Source organism: Chroicocephalus ridibundus, chromosome 4 (genome assembly GCF_963924245.1).
Source record: "Chroicocephalus ridibundus chromosome 4, bChrRid1.1, whole genome shotgun sequence".
Classification (NCBI taxonomy): Eukaryota; Metazoa; Chordata; class Aves; order Charadriiformes; family Laridae; genus Chroicocephalus; species Chroicocephalus ridibundus.
The window spans coordinates 41,671,961-41,687,387 of NC_086287.1; the positions used below are offsets into that span (position 1 = coordinate 41,671,961).

The following is a 15,427-nucleotide window of genomic DNA, read 5'->3' on the forward strand; positions in this document are numbered from 1 at the left end:
ATGCAGGTAGGCATCATCCCACCCCAGCAGTGGGCCAGGGTGGCTGGAGCCTGGGGTGGCACAGGCAGCTGATGGAGGCTTCGCCTTGCAGATGGTGCTGTGAGGTGAGGTGGTGTTGCTGCTTTGGGATGGGATGGAGGTTGGTTGTGGGGTCCTCCCATACCCAAGCCAAGTGGCTTACAAACCAGCCCAGCAGCCCCAGCTGTGGAATGAGAGGACATGTGCATCACAGAGTATTTTTGTGTTTAATTTGTGCTTGTCCAGAAGAGCCTTGACTGCACCAAAACCACAGTGACTGCGAAAAAGGTGACAAAGCCCATTCTGAGAGCTGCAATTGCCTCCTTCCCTGGCTTAAAACCTTTGCTCACTGGCTCTAACAAAAACACTTCATTCTCACTGTGCCGTACTGCAGCCCATTCCTGATGCCTGCATGCTCCTGTCACTCGGCCCAGCTCGCTCCAGGACGGCGCCCTTCGGTCCTGGACCTAAGCCTCAGTGCTCGTGGGGACCGGGATGCTTCTGCGCAGCTGTGGCAGCGAGCCAGCCCCAAAGGGTCGTACCCCTCCCACCCCTTACCCCCTGCTCCCACCGCCCCAGCCTCTTCACTGGAGGCAAAGGCAATGGGTCCTTTCTTGGAGACGGAGCACGTGTGCTTGCCCTGGGCCAGGAGCTCGCCGTGGGCGTTGCTGGCTCATGGAGTTGGTGATCCGGCTGAGGAGGCAAGGGCTGGGAAGCGACACCCGCCCCCTGAGATGTGGGGATGACAGTGTGCAGGACCCAGTGGGGCAGTGCTCTTTTTGTGGTGGGGCCGGTGGGCTTTGCTGAGCTCTGGCTGCCCCAAGGGCACGACGTGCAGCACAGCTTCCCTCCCCGCAGCCGCTCCACCAGGGACCCCTCACCTACAGCCCAGGCGCCCAACTGGGGGTCCTCCCACCCTGGGTCCCCCCAGGGTTACGGGCTGCACCAGCCACCCCTTTGCTGCAGAAAGGCACATGGGGACGGTTCTGGCACAAGGCTCGCTGTAAAGGGGATTTTTGGGGTCAGGGCCCCAAATACAAGTGGAAAAAGGCAGCCAGTGGCGATGCTGGGTGAGGAGGTGGCATGGGATTGGCAAAACCCGGGGCTCAATTGCCGGCCAAGTGATACCTCTTTCCAAAACTGTTTTTTACGCAAAAGCTGATTTTGGACTGGCATCCATGCAGTGCAGCATCACCTGGGTGGCAAAACATGTGGGGTGCCCCCCATGGCAGGGGAGTGGGAAGGCAGCCAGAGGTACCACTGGCCCCGCACCGTGCGTGCATGGCCCTTAGACGATGGCCCCGTGCTGTGACAGTCCCCGGGGACAAAGCAGCTCCTTTAATCACCTCTGCTTTTCCCTCCTGGTGTCAGGGCATGTTATTAATCCTCAACCACAGCAGCGAAGGGGCCTTGGCGAGGAGCGGGGATGGAGGGGAGAGGGAGGCTGAAAGGGCTGCCGAGGGAGGCCAGCGGCTGTTACTGCAGCTGCCACGGGAAGCTGACGGGAGAAACAGAGGGGAAGGAGCCGCGATAACAAAAGCACCAGCAAAATCTCCTCTCCACCAGCCAGCCAGGGGCAAGCTCCATTGGGGTCCTGCCAGCAGGACCAAACTGGAGGAGGGAGCAAACCAGCCAGAGACAGCGCCACCAAGTCCAGGCACCTGCCCAAAGGAAAGCAGGAGCAAGCAGATAACGAGACCCAAAATAAAACATGAAAGCCTTAGCAATAAATAAATAAATAAATAAATCCCCAGAGGCACCAAACTTGCTTGGTGTTTTTTTTTTCAGCTTGCATATTTTTTAATGAAGTAAAAAATAAAAATAAAAGAAAGAAACACTCTGCGGATGTTGTCGGCCTGACGCAGATCGCCCTCGTGCATGGAGGGCATGCAGGTCCCCATGCAGTTGGCACTGATGGCAGCCAGTCCTGTTCCCCCCCCGCCCAAGGCCCGCTGAAGAAGGAAGCAGATGAAAAGCACGTGGTGGACACAGCACAAGCAACAGAAGAACAGCACGGCAGCTCCCCAGGCCGGGCTTTACCCAGGGGTGGGTGAGCTGGCACAGGTAAAATAAGAGCTCAACAGACTTTATATGCTCCAAATTAAAAACAGCAATGATAACAAACCTTCCCCTTGAGAGCTGCACTTTAAACCCCCCCGCCTCAGACAGCATTTGGGGTTGGTGGGATATTTGTAATTTTTCTTTCAGTGTCATCCGTGTCCCTGGCTGGCAGGCAGTGGCGGCGGTCGGTGGCGGCAGCAGCTGCTCTCGGTGGCTGTTGGCACAGCTGGAGGCCAGAAGGACCGGCAACCTCGGTGGGAGCCCCGCCTCAGGGTTTCTTGCCCGTCTTTTTCAGGCCCTTTCCCAAAGGCATGGCGGAGGACGGGTAAGGAGGCGGGAGGTCAGATGCTTGTTGGCTTCAAACCCCACGGCTTTCACCCACGGTGGGCTCCCACCGGCAAAGCTCCTGCTGCTCCCCTGAGAAGGAGCCGCCTTCTCCGCTTTACGTGTATACACACTTATATAGAGATATAGGTATCTGATAAACATTTTGTATGAAAATAAATACTTCATCTGTGTGTTAAGGACCATCATCGCTTTCATCCAGTCACTTGCTATAATGTTACATCTCTTTTTTTGTCCGTGACAACCTTGTTCCCATTGCTTTTTTCCTAACCTACGGCCACCTCCTCCCCGCCTCCTGGGGCAGCAGAAAGCACTGCAGCAGGCAGAGACGTACCTTTTGGCAGACCCTCTCTTACTCGCTGCCTCCCAGGGTTTGGCTTATTATAGGGAACTTTATGAAGAAAACGCTTTCTTTTACAGCGCCTGTTTCTTTATAGAATGAATTATCTTCATCTTGAAAACACTTTACAAAGAATAAGGTCTTAACATCCTCTTCCAGGACTCTCCATTAAGAAATATGTTTCTAGATAGCACTGCTTAGATAGGTATAGGTATAGTTTTTATTTATTTTTATTACCAACCCAACATTTCAATTAGCAGCCATTGATGTAATTCATGACATACTCTTGTGGTAGTTTTTTTTGTTTGTTTTTTTTTTTTCCTTAAAAAGAAATGCACTTCAAATGAAAAGGATGCCTTTTTGTCTATCTGGGTATTCCTGAAAGGTACTCGAGATGCTACAGGAGTCCTGATGTGGGTGGCAGTTTTTAAGCCTTTCAATGGCCTGGAGACCACCAGCAAGATGCGGGCGCTGTGAAAACTGGGGCAGCAAACGAGTGAAAGGGCGGCCACGCCACAGCTCGGGGTGGGACGGCGCTGGGAACGAACGGGCACGCTATCCAGGGGTTCCTCAATTCATTTCCATCTCCGAGCAGGAGGGCCACGCAGCAAAACCCACCACCCCCAAGGAGCCGGTACCGCTTTCCCTGGACCCCTTGCTCGCCCAAGGGCTGGCTATTCCCGGATAGCCGTTTATTTCTTCATCGGTTGTAAATTAACATAATTTTCTCTCCCTGCAGTACCACAAGCTCAAAGTTAATTATACAAAGAGAAATGCCACAGTCAAAATATACATGACACGTATTATATTAGAAGGTTGGGGTTTGGGGTTTGGGTTTTTTCCCTCCTTTTTTTCCTAGCCCAGGCAGGTGATTGAGATGCTACATGCTCCAGCCTTTGTCACTGTGTGTCTGTGTGTCTGTGTTTGTAGTAAAAATATATCAGTCTTGTGATGTTCTTAAAAAAGAAAGAAATGGAAGGCGGCGAGGGAGGAAACGGGTAATAGTGAAAAAGTTCTTTGACTGTGTCACAGTCTTTTGTGGCTTCAAAAAATACACATGTTCAATTCCAGCACTGACGGCAGCTTGAAGCTTCAGAGTAGATTTTTAACATTTTTTTGTTTCAGTAATAAAAAAAGAAAAAAATATAAGCAGGCAGCGTGACCCCCCCAAACCAAAAAGCAACAAGCAAACAAAAAAAAAAAAAAAGGAAAAAAAAATTTCAAATTCCTGATCAGACTTCTGCAATTCCCAACCAGTAAAAATAAGAAAAACATCTCCGTACAGCGGAAGGGTGCTCAGGAGAAAAGGAGAAGGAGACAAGCCCCTACAGGAGAGGTGGCCTTTAGAGATGACTGAAACTTCTTAATCTCACTGAATGGGGTCAGTGGCTGGGTTTATTGTGTTTTGTTTTATTTCAACACTTGCCATTGTTGCTCTTTTTTTTTTCTTTTGTATCATTTTGGGTGGGTTTTGTTTGTTCGGGTTTTTTTTCCCCCCCTCTGTGATGGTTTTTCCCTTCTTGGTGCCCAGCCGTCCAACCATCTGGGCAGCAGCGGCCCCCGACGGACAGCCGTCCCCTCCGGTGCAACCGCGCTTCCAGGACTGGTGTCCGGTGAGGTAACGGAGGAGGGGGTCCCTCCCCCCGGCGGCACCGTCCCTCCACCGCCTAAAACCCTTTGATGTAGCAATAGGCCTCCAGGGTGGCAAAGAGGATGTAGAGCAACCAGAGGCTGACGAAGAGCAACGTTGTGGCCAGTTTGCATCCCCGGGGGCCACCCAGCTCACCCCCGAGGTGGGGCCGCCGGCGGTAGAGGAGGACACTGATGCAGATGAAGGCGAAGATGGTGAAGAGGGTGACGGAGAAGGCCAGGGTGCCTGCCGACACCTGGAACTCCTGCCCCTGTGATGCCCAGTAGATCGCCGCCACCGACCACGCCAGCCCAATGCCCAGGAAGACGTTGACGGCGTTGCTGCCCGTGACGTTGCTGATGGAGGCGTCGGCGTACACGTCCTGGACGGCTGCAGCTTTGCTGGCGAACGTGTCTGGGGTTAGGAGAGGAGGGAAGGGGAAATCACTGGGGGTCCAACAGGAGAAATGGGCAACCTTTCACGTCTGGGGGACAAGGGAGGCTCAGGTGTGGCACTGGCCAAATTGGGACACAGACTTCTGGTGCATACCACTCTTCCCGTGTCCAGGGACCCTGTGTTGCCACCAAGTGGGGTGCAGACCTTGCCTGGGGACAGGGATTTGTGGAGCCTTTTCCCAGCCTGAACCCCATCCCATGACAGAGCTGCTTCCTGGGAGCAGGAAAGCCACCAGAGGGCTTGCCTCCCACCCCATCCCCGGCCTCCCCAGCTGTCCCACCTGGTACAGAAGTGCCAAAGGCGACAAAGACGACGGCGGTCACTGAGTCCTTGAGGCCAATGGTGCAGCCGAAGTGGGAGGCGAGGTCACCGATGACAGCTGTGAGCATGCCGATGATGAGGATGGAGACAACAAAGCAGGCCCAGCCGTTGCAGTACTCAGTGGGGGGCACACAGGCGAACAGCACCTTCCAGAAGACGGTCAGGAAGTGCATCACATAGTCAAAGCAGGACGGCAGGCGCTCCTCGCCGGACTCGTCCTCGTCCTCATCACCCGCTGCAAACAATGTGGAAGGGGAGGTCCAGCACTCATGATGGGGCAGGTGAAGATTATAGGGGTGGGCTGCAGCCCGTGCTTGGCCCCCCAGCGCAGGGCTCCAGGGATGCTACTTTCCTGGGACAAGGAGGAGTGGTGCTGGCCACAACAGTGGGCTCAGGGCACACCAGGTCCCCCAGTGGTGGGTGAGGTTTGGCAAGAGGGCTGCCTCTCGATACACCCCAGAGCCTGCAGGGCTGGTGAGTGGCAGAGTGGTGAGTTGTACACACAGAGAGACAAGCCCCATCCCCATCCCCGTTCCCATCCACAGGCAGTCACACAGTATGTAGTCAGCCTGTGGAGATCACAGCTGAGGGGCACCATGAAGTCACACAGGCAAGTGACGTGGGTAAAATAGCAGAAAGCGATAGAATTGGGAAACTCTTGGTCCTCCTGCACAAGAGCACCAGCAGCACCCCAGCAAGACATTTCTCATCTGTGTGAGGGTATCAGCAGCAGCGCTGCAGCCCCTTGGAGGGGTTCTGTCCTTAGCCTGGTGGGCCAGGTCAGCTCCGAGGCTGGAAGCACTGCTGGTCTTTGTGCGGATACAGGATGATGGAAATAAATTGGAGGAAGAGAAAGCAGGCAGGGAGCACAGAGCAGAAGGCAAAGGGAAGGAGAGAGAGAGAGGAAGAGAGAAGCAGGCCTGCTTGCTCCAAGGATGGAAGTATTGTTTCCACAGAAGCAGTTTCTCTTAATTGTTAGAATGAAAAATCTGAATACCCCACATCTCTTCTTTCATGTCAGAAGAAGCCCTTGTGGCCACTGGCGACAGCTCCCACTCAGCCACCTGCCTGCTACCTGCACTATGGCGGGGTGGAAAACAGCCCTTCGGGAAAGACGCCAAACTATCAAGGAAAGGTTCAGAAAGGTGCCCAAGTGTCATTAATGGCACAGACATGCCTAAAATGTCTGTTCCACAGCTGCCTGGCTCTGGAAGTGGTGAGCTCTCTCAGCTCCCTGGGCAACAGCTGGCAGGTCTCTGGGCCTTTCCCTCCACCAGCTGCTGCCTCGTGGGGCAACATCTCCTGTCTGCATGTGGTAACCCTCCCTACTCCCAGAGACTCTACTGGCCGTGGCAGACAGCACATCTTCCAGCAGGAGGATCTACCTGACCAGGACAGCACTGGGCACACCAGGAGCCAGCAGCCCAGCCAGGATGGGATTTTGATGCCTATATGCTGGTGGTCAGACCACTGAAGCAGCAGGACCACTGCCAGCAGACGTAAAGTCTTTGAAAACTGGCCTCCTGGATGGCTCCGCACCAAAGGATGGATCTCCTGGACTCCCAGCATCTGCAAAAGCCCAGTATATTTGGAACAAAGGAGCTCTTTGGACTGGCTTTGCTGGTGGCCACTGTGCACGCAACCGCTGAGCATCACTGACCAGGCAGATGCTGTTTCCTGAGCCCAGACAGACCTCATCCCAGGCCGCATGAGCCCTGCAGATGCTGGTGTGGGTTTTCTGACGTCCCCCTCACCTGCGCTGACGGTAATGGCCTCCATGAACTGGTCCCTCCAGGAATGTGTCCCTACAACCAAAGCCAGGTTCGTCTTCTTAATCAGCTTGTCCACGGTGCTCTGTGGTGGGAATAAAGATGCAGAGCAATTAAACTGGCTGCTAGTGGGCAAGGCTGATCTTGCAGTGCACTGTGATCTCACAGACCCTTCCCAAACTGTGGAGGTGCAACAAGCACTCTCCTACCAGTCAGATAAGGCCATGACAAGTTGGGCCCACCTTCTCCCCGGACAGGCTGACTCAGACCTCACCAGAGCCTGCCTATTTGCCACCCCTTACTTTAGACAAGGTTCCTTTTTCCTTCACCCCTGCCTCACTAGAGACAGCTTTGCTCCTGCCCTCTCCCACACGCTGGCTTCCATCTGCTTCCAGCAGAGCTCCAGGCTCCCTTGCCTTCCTCCCTCCACCTCTGCCTACCAGCAACTACATCTCCTGGCATTTCTTGTAGGCTTCCCCGACGCCTTATTGCATTGCATACTCCTTTTCCTCTTCCAGCAACACTTTCCCTCAAAAAGTGGCCACCCCCTGCCACCTCGGTCCTGCTCTCCACAGCTGCTCTTCAGTGCCACATGGCTTTCCCCTCCTGGAGGACCCCTGGGACAACTACTGACCTTGAACTCATAGGACTCTTCAATGATGACTTCTAGTTTGGGATGCTCGCCAAGTATTGGTTTGCCCATCTCTGCAATCCTCTTGGCTTCCTCCTCTTCAACCGTCAGCTTCCTCTCAGCCACTTCTGTGAAAATAAGGTCAACACCAAGCTGTAGACAGCAGCCCTGGAGCACCAGGGCACCGCGGAGGCTTGTCTGCAGGGCCTGAGCATGGGCTTCATGAGCAGCCCCTTCACAGCTTGCTAAGTGCACACAGTGACTGGGGGGAGTGGTGGGGAGTTGGACCACAGAAACAAAGGACGAAGATTTCTGAATATCAGCTAATCACTGAGAACGTATAAAATATGGTTTTAATTCATTAAAAAAACCCAAACCCATAATGTTTCTTCAGCCTGTATTGGTGCTCTTGTATGACATATGCCCTCCCATCACCCCTGCAGCAGCCACATCCTTGGTGAGACTGAGGTACCGACTCATTCCGCCATTTGGCACAAGCATCTTTTCAGACAGCTTTGACACCCTGCTGTGTTTCATGGTTTGAAGGAGCAAGAGACAGGATCTTTTTACTCCCCTTTGATTAGAAAATCACTGTTGGCACCCTGTGCCACTCAGTGCTTGATCTAACGCTCCGTCACAACCACCCATGCACACAGATACATGTTCCTAGCATTTGGAAAAATGAACTGGAAGAAATAAGTCAGGAGCCAAGTGGGTTTTTTCTTTCATATTACTGGATGTTTAGTTTCTGCTGGCGGAGACAAAACCAGGACCCCAGGTCGGCAGCACGCTGAGACGACCCTGTGTCAGGCTCACCTTGCTGATGCCCCAGCAAACCCAAGGAGGAGCCTGGGGAAGTTCTGGTTGCCTGGATGGGAAGGAGCACGCCTAACCATCAGGAAAAGTGCCCTGGCAATGTCCCCAGCCCTGACCAAGGTCTCCTCTCCCACCCAGACACTCAAGTGCAGGCATGTGTCGATGGGCTCTCTGAAAAGCCTTGACATGTCAAGAAAGCAGCTGTGTTTTGCCCAGCCTTCCCGTGTCTGACCAGTCAGAGCTGCAGCACAGGGCCCAGCTGAGCCTGGCAGCAGGAGCTGAAGCTCTGCAGAACCTGGGAGGGGTATCACAAATGCAGAGCATCTTGTTCTGGCTAAGCAGTGGACCAGATGTTACCCAAGGTTTCCTGCAGCATTTACAAACAGCCCAGGTAATGCCTGAAATGTGATTAATCCCACGCGGGCTCCAACAGATCTCATACTTTGCACCAGAAATCACACAGAAATTATCAGCTCTCCATGAAGTCTAGTTATACACCCTGGCTTCTCTTCATCAATCCAGCTGGATTGATTGCAAAGGCTGTAAGCCTTGCAAGACCTGCAGAGTTTATAAAATATATAATAACTCCTGTCGCAGGTGACATTATTATAACCCATCACAGAAGCAGAAATAACTACCTCCATCATTTGAAATCAGTGATCAAAACCATCACTGCCTAGTTCAAAGACAGTGTACTCTGGATTTGGGAATCCCCAAAAGTTTACAAATACTGAGAGAAGGGAGCATGGCACCTGGAGCAGCCAGGCAATACAGGATGCCAGAGGGGTAAGGGGGCAACTGCAGGCAAAGGCCAAGCAGAGAGGGGAGGGGGCAGCTGAGATGGACAAGTGCAGAAACAGGGGTGAACCTGAACAAATGTTGTGCCTCATGCAACACGCGGGAGACATGACCTCATGATCATCAACAACAAGATCCCAGTTACTTATATTCATTTGAGCAGGGAATTAGACAAAACATTTTCCAAGGCAGCGATCAAGAAAGTCCAGTCTGCTTCTACATGGAAGTGTACAAAGATGTCGAGCTGCATCCATTGCTGAAAATGCAGATGCTTATGTATCAGTTGCCGTGCCGCATATGTGGGTCTCTCCTGTCTGAGCTCCACCATAACCTGAAGCTCGGGGGAGGAGGCACCTCAGCTCTGCAAGGCCCACTTGGCAGATGAGCTGAGCACGGGCTGACGTATGCTGATGGTACCGAGCTGAGAAACAGCACGGCACCCATTCCAGCAGGGCTGCAAAGCTCGGAGTCGGTGATAGTCTGGCTCACTACAACCTTTGGTGGGGTTGGTTGAGGAAAGCTGCGGTCACAGCCGGCAGCACGGTCCCTTGGGCTCTCGCCCACTGGCTGCAGTTGCACAGCACAGAAAGCAAATCTCTGGAATCAGAGGACCTGCCCTGAAAATGGGGAATGTCGGGCAGAATTTCCTCGGCTTAACAACTCCAGGAGAATAGATGCAAGGTAGCCTCAGTCTGCACTTTGACTGATTTGACAAAAGCCTTTGGCGTGGTAAGACAACACGGAGCCTCACGCAGGTATCAGCTGCCTAGGCAAGGCTGCGCTGCAAGCAGGTCTGTGGGCACACGCAGTGCAGAACGCCTTCCCCTCCCCGCAGGGAGCAGTATCCAACACGGCGTTATCCCAGAACCTGGCATCTTCCTCGTGACGGTTTATGTACCTGTGCCAGGCAGGAGAGTGCGATACCCGAAACCCTCCTCCGAGGAAGAAAATCTCTTGTGTCTCTTCTGACTGTGTGCCAGGCCCAAGGCTGTCGGGCAGGCTGCATGGGAATGCCTGTGTCCACGGCCAGAGGCAGGACCTTTGGCTGCTGGCAGGTGGCTTTGTTGCCTCTGCAAGACACTCACAGATCACCTACTGATTTGATGAGCTTGGCAATCACTTGCCAGGCAGCTCTTAGAGTAAACCAAGTAACACATCCATGTCAAGGAGTGGACAGATTGCGCTAAGCCTGAAGGCTGGATGCAGTGTGAGCACGGGACCGGGCACTCCACCGAACTGAAGGCACTGGTACTTACCACAGCACTGAAGGGCTGTGTGACTTGCACTATTTCAGAGGGCACCTTGTCAGTGGAAGACGTGCCACCAGAGGCACCTTCAAGCCCTAGGTAGGACACTCGTGGTGAAGGTACAAGCTGGCCAATGATGGAGACCTGCCACCTGCTGACAGCACGTCCACCGAGACATGAATAATGGAGGCGCTGCTGTCACCACGCAGCTCCTCTGCGGTGAATACGGAGAACTGGGGCGCAGAGAGAAGAAACACAGGTGCCCAAGAAAGCACGTCAAGGATGTCCTATGGGGGCAGCCGACTGAACACCACTCCCAGGCTTTCAACGTCAGCTGCAAGCAAACTGCTGGAGAATAGGCACAGGCAGCATCTCCAAATGGGCAGAAATATTAATAGAGGAAACTTGCAGATGCTGAAAGAAGGAGGTAATTCTGTCACGCCTTATTAAAAAGCAGTCACATTTGTGAATGTGCAAAGCACAGAAACCTAATCGACTTTAAAGGTGCACCTGAAAACATTTAACCTGCCATTGTATTTTCACTGAGCCTCTGTCCTAATGTAGGAGACATAAATTAAGAGTCGCATGTCAATATTGTGCTGGATCTTGCTCAATGCACTCGTGCAAGTGACCCAGAGGTGCCAAACAGCAGGCTGCCGATTGTCCCCTGAAGTTAAGGCAGTGCCCTTTGTGGCAGGAAGGACAAACTTAGGAGCCCAGCTGACACATCTCTTGCCCCAACCTATACTCACCATACTGTTAAGGGGGAGAGCTACGCACCTCGAAAGAGCAATACAAAAAACCTACATGAACCCACCACTTCTACCCACCTACCGTTCAGGACACCCGAGCACACTGTAGCAGGAATCAGTGCCAACCTCTGCCGAACACCTGAACCTGCTCCGGTCTGTCTGTTCCGATGGGATGCTGAGGACAGAGTTGATCCCCGTGTGTACAGATCCAATGGCCGAGAGGGAATAAACCCTTGCAACTTCCCAGTGGCAGAGCTCACTCCCGATGCTCCTGCCTTTCAGGGAAGCCCTTCAGCCAGTAGCAGGGTGCACCAGCCTGCCTTCAGAGACACAGGAGGCCGCTGTCTCCGCAGCAAGTGTGGGGCACGCTCCCACCTCCTGACGGACCAGGCGTAGGGATGGGGGGCTTGGAGGGCTCCTCCAGAAAGCGGGGACAGGGCATCGGTGAGGTGTGTCACGCATCACCCCGGCGCAGTAGCCCGCAAAGATGACTACCAAGGGCTGTGATAAATAAACCACAAGGGGCGGGGGGGGGAGAGAGACAGACTTTTAATTTGGAAGGTCAAGTCTGTCAAGGTGAATGCTGCCAAGCCACAGCTTAATTATTAACTAGCCTGATTTCTGTTTGTATCAGCATCAGTACCTACTTCTCAACACGGATTGCACCCTGGACTCCCTGCTGTCAACCCCAATTAAGCCTGATAAGGTCTGGCTATGCCCAGCAACAACAGCCGCTTGCCAGGACCTCCTGGGCTGCCTCCACCTCCTCCCTGGGACAGGGAAGGTGAGGAGAGAGGGGTCCCCTAAACCCTGCCTGCTCCGGCACATAGGTCTGTGCTACCATTGAGTGCTAACAACCCATCTGGGCTACAGGAGCCCGCGCAGGCTGCTGAGGTGAGGCAAGCTGGGGCTGCTGCGGCAGGTACTCTGCTCCTGGCACCAGGGAGCCCGCGGGTCAGAGAGGAGATACTGCGAGCAGGGGAGACGAACAGGTCTGGTAAGATCAAAGGCTGGGTGGGAGGAATGAGAATGAAGTCTCCTTTTGACCAGGCTGTAGCGAAAGTCACGGCTGACGCCCGCTGGGTGCTGGACCCAACGCTTGCTGGAAGATAGCAAGGAGAGGTTTTTTTTGGTTAAAGCACTTCACGCTGTCGCTTATTCTGCCTCATTCGGGGTCAGTTCAGACCCTCAAAGGTCGGACAGATGAGGGGGGCCAGCAGCTCCTAGCTGTGGTCCTGCCACTGCGGTGCTCTGCAGCCCTGCTGGGCACGTCCCTGCCACGCTCACTCCTCTGCTCCTCACCTGCACCAGAGCCACCTGCGCCCGCGGGGCCATCCTGGCACTTAATCTGCAGCTATTTGCAAGCGCTCTCCGACCTACACATGATAGGCAGTTTCCTGGGCTCAAAATACTGTAAGCAGGTCCGCTACTCCTCCTATTTTTTTTCCAGGGGAAAAAGGGAACACCGAGCAGTGTTCTCGCTTCAGGCACTGCTCCTGGAATTGCTCTGGACACATCATAAAGTTAGATAAAGCCCATTTCCATGGGGTAATCTGGCCACTACATCTTCTGAGCTGAAACAGGCAATGGGAAGGCCCTGGAACACCGTTAGAGAGGTAACAACCCATCACCTAGGCAATGCTGCAAGACTACCAAACAGCCGCGGACCAGTTTGTATTCCCTGTCACTTGCTGAATAAATTGGATTAAAACCAGCAATGTATTCATGAAAGATTGCTATGAAGGCCATTTCACACCCCTAGAGCTATCTCGTTTCCATCCATTTCTAGGGCAGGCATGTATCTGCATGAAGGTCACCCCTTCTGGGGACTGCACTGCTAGGAAGAAATTAAAACGACAATTAAAAAAGGATTTTTTTTTTTGTTGCGGCTCAATAAAACATAATCCTGGCTAAACAAAGTACACAGTGAGCATGAATGAGTTCCTCTGTCCAGAGCACTGTCAAGCCGTCAGTCACAACTGGGGAAGACTGCTGGCTAAAAGACACTGTGGCTTCTGAGGTTAGCATATGGATATGCCCTTTACTGAAACACATGCACATGCACAAGCACCGGCAGCCTAGGCTGCTTTCTAAAAAAGGGAGGAATCTGCTTACTTAGCCCTGGAAGCTATTTTTGAGGCGTGATAAATCCCATATACATGCCCCAGCGTCCTTAACGCTAACTGGGAACCGCTGCACATTCATGAGAGGGAGGTCAAGGCACAGGGCTGGGAACTGCGCATTATTCCACTGCTGGCTCTGCCTTGAGATTGCTGCTGACACGACTGTCCCCGACAGGCCAGTCAGCTGCCATCTCCGCTCCCCAGTCTTTCCCACCACAAAGTGGACCCATGACTTTTAAAGCCTAAGTAAAGAAACGTATTTAGAAATGTTTTCTTTGATCTGAGTGAAGATGTGGAGATGAGGGTAGACAAGTATCTACTGCTTAGATAATTTCTCATTCCTTTAAAGACATCAGCCTCCTGAGCCCCAAAACTTGCAAGCCAACTTGCAAACTTGCTCAGGCTTTCAGTGGCGTTTGTAAAGCCTGGCAAGACAGCCAGAGCAGCATCCACTGCTGGCAATGGCAGGGACAACTGGAGTAGCCATGCACTTTGGTATCAAATATTTAACAGTATAAAGAGTATATGGAGAGATCATTGCCAGTGCTAAAACTAAAGGCTATGCATTAAAGCAGTTAAAAAAGACCACCCAGGTTTGCCTCTCAAGTCACTCCACGGGTACCCAGTACTACTGTGGTCCTCTGCAGCCCCAACAGCTGGCACTGGACGCTTGGCGAAGTGAAGCTTTCAAAAGCTTTGCACAGCCTTGCAAGTCTGGCTCGGAGAGGAAACAAATGCTGAGCTGAACCTGTGCCAAAGGCTCTCCCCTGCCCAGTTACTTTGCCTTGTGTAAAACTCACAGCCCTCTTTTCCCAGGGAGGGCTCTGCAAGGTGGCGGGGGCAGAGCCAGGATCTCCCATGTACCCCCAGGTTAGGGCTGCAAGGACAAGGGAGGTGTTTTCTCTTGGGCTCATCCATCTGAGCATCCCAGGACTTCTGCAAAGAGACAGGGCCGCTGCAGTGAGTGGAGGCCGTGCTACTGCCGGCCCTGCGGGGGCTGACGAAGAGGTGCCATGGGAGGGTGAACACCCCAGGGCCGCGGAGGAGAGCCAGGGTGCCCAGCACTCCCAGGGATGCAGCCTTGGGGAAAGGGATGCTGCCTGGGAAAAGCTGTGTGAGCTGCTCCCGAAGGGAGGGGACGAGGAGCGGGACCAACGGATTCCACTGAAACGTTCAGTAATGCCCTTTTTTTACAAAGATTCCTGCGCGTCCGTGTAATCTAAATCTAACATGACACAGACTAAACGAGGACGTCACTTCTCTCCCTGCTGATTAGCCGTGATTGCCGCTTGAGCGACACTCCAGCACGTGCCTCTGCGGCAAGCAGGACTCTGCTCACCGGCTGGCCGATACCTTGAAGCATGCACGGGGGCCAAGCACCGAGAGCTCAAACCATGGGCCAAGCACATGCCGTACGCATGGAAGGCACCTCAGGACAGCCTGGCAAGGGGGGGACACCCCAGGGATGCCCCCTGCCTCCTCCTCCCAGACAGAGAGGAGGCTTTTCTTCCTTAACTGGAAAGCAACTTTCCATAGCTGGTGACCAAGTTCTCCAATAACGGCTGCCAAAAGCAATCAGGCTGTATCACAACAGAGGGAGGAAAGTTATGTTATTTTAATAGAAATTATTTGGTTCCTGGGGTTCTGATCAAATTAGGCAGCTACTGAATTAAAGCAATGAAATTACTGTGAAGGAGACTGTGCTCAACTTATTTCCAGTCCTCCTGGACCTGAAGAAGTAACAAAGGAAAACGTCCAAACCGCTCCGAGGAGTTTTCCGTAAACACCCTAAGCTGATATTTGGGGAGCTGGGGACTTCTGCCTGCCACTAGCAATTTCCTAATTAGCCCAATATCCGATGGGCTCAGGCCATCCCCTGCACAGCAGATTTGGCATCCTCCAAAAAGCAGCAGAGACTGAAGCCTGCACGGCAGATGCTTCTCCTTTGATTTGCAGCACAGCTCAGGCGTGATGAACGCTTTGGTTTTCAGCTCTGCTTGCAAACCTGTCAGACTCGAGCTCCTCTCTGCACCCTGCGTGCCCGCCCTTAGCTTTTGACAAATGTTGCTTTAGTGCAAATTCAACTGTAATCATCTCTGGAATTGGTGGAATAAGAAAAA

The 15,427-nt window shown here is 53.1% G+C and overlaps 1 protein-coding gene across 7 annotated transcripts in view; it reads right to left on the reverse strand.

Annotated features, from left to right (window-relative positions):
- Positions 1-1,874: 1,874 nt before the first annotated feature.
- Positions 1,875-15,427, reverse strand: part of SLC8A3 (solute carrier family 8 member A3) — a 118,999-nt gene continuing 105,446 nt past the window's right edge. For 6 of the 7 annotated variants that reach the window (XM_063332761.1, XM_063332764.1, XM_063332760.1 and 3 more), the window contains 4 exons: positions 7,575-7,699; positions 6,926-7,025; positions 5,131-5,406; positions 1,875-4,808 (listed from right to left, as the gene is read on the reverse strand). In XM_063332761.1, coding sequence (XP_063188831.1) covers positions 4,432-4,808; positions 5,131-5,406; positions 6,926-7,025; positions 7,575-7,699 — 878 coding nt within the window. In that variant the 3' untranslated portion in view covers positions 1,875-4,431. The remainder of the gene's footprint in view (positions 4,809-5,130; positions 5,407-6,925; positions 7,026-7,574; positions 7,700-15,427) is intronic. The other variant, XM_063332762.1, reaches the window with a different exon arrangement.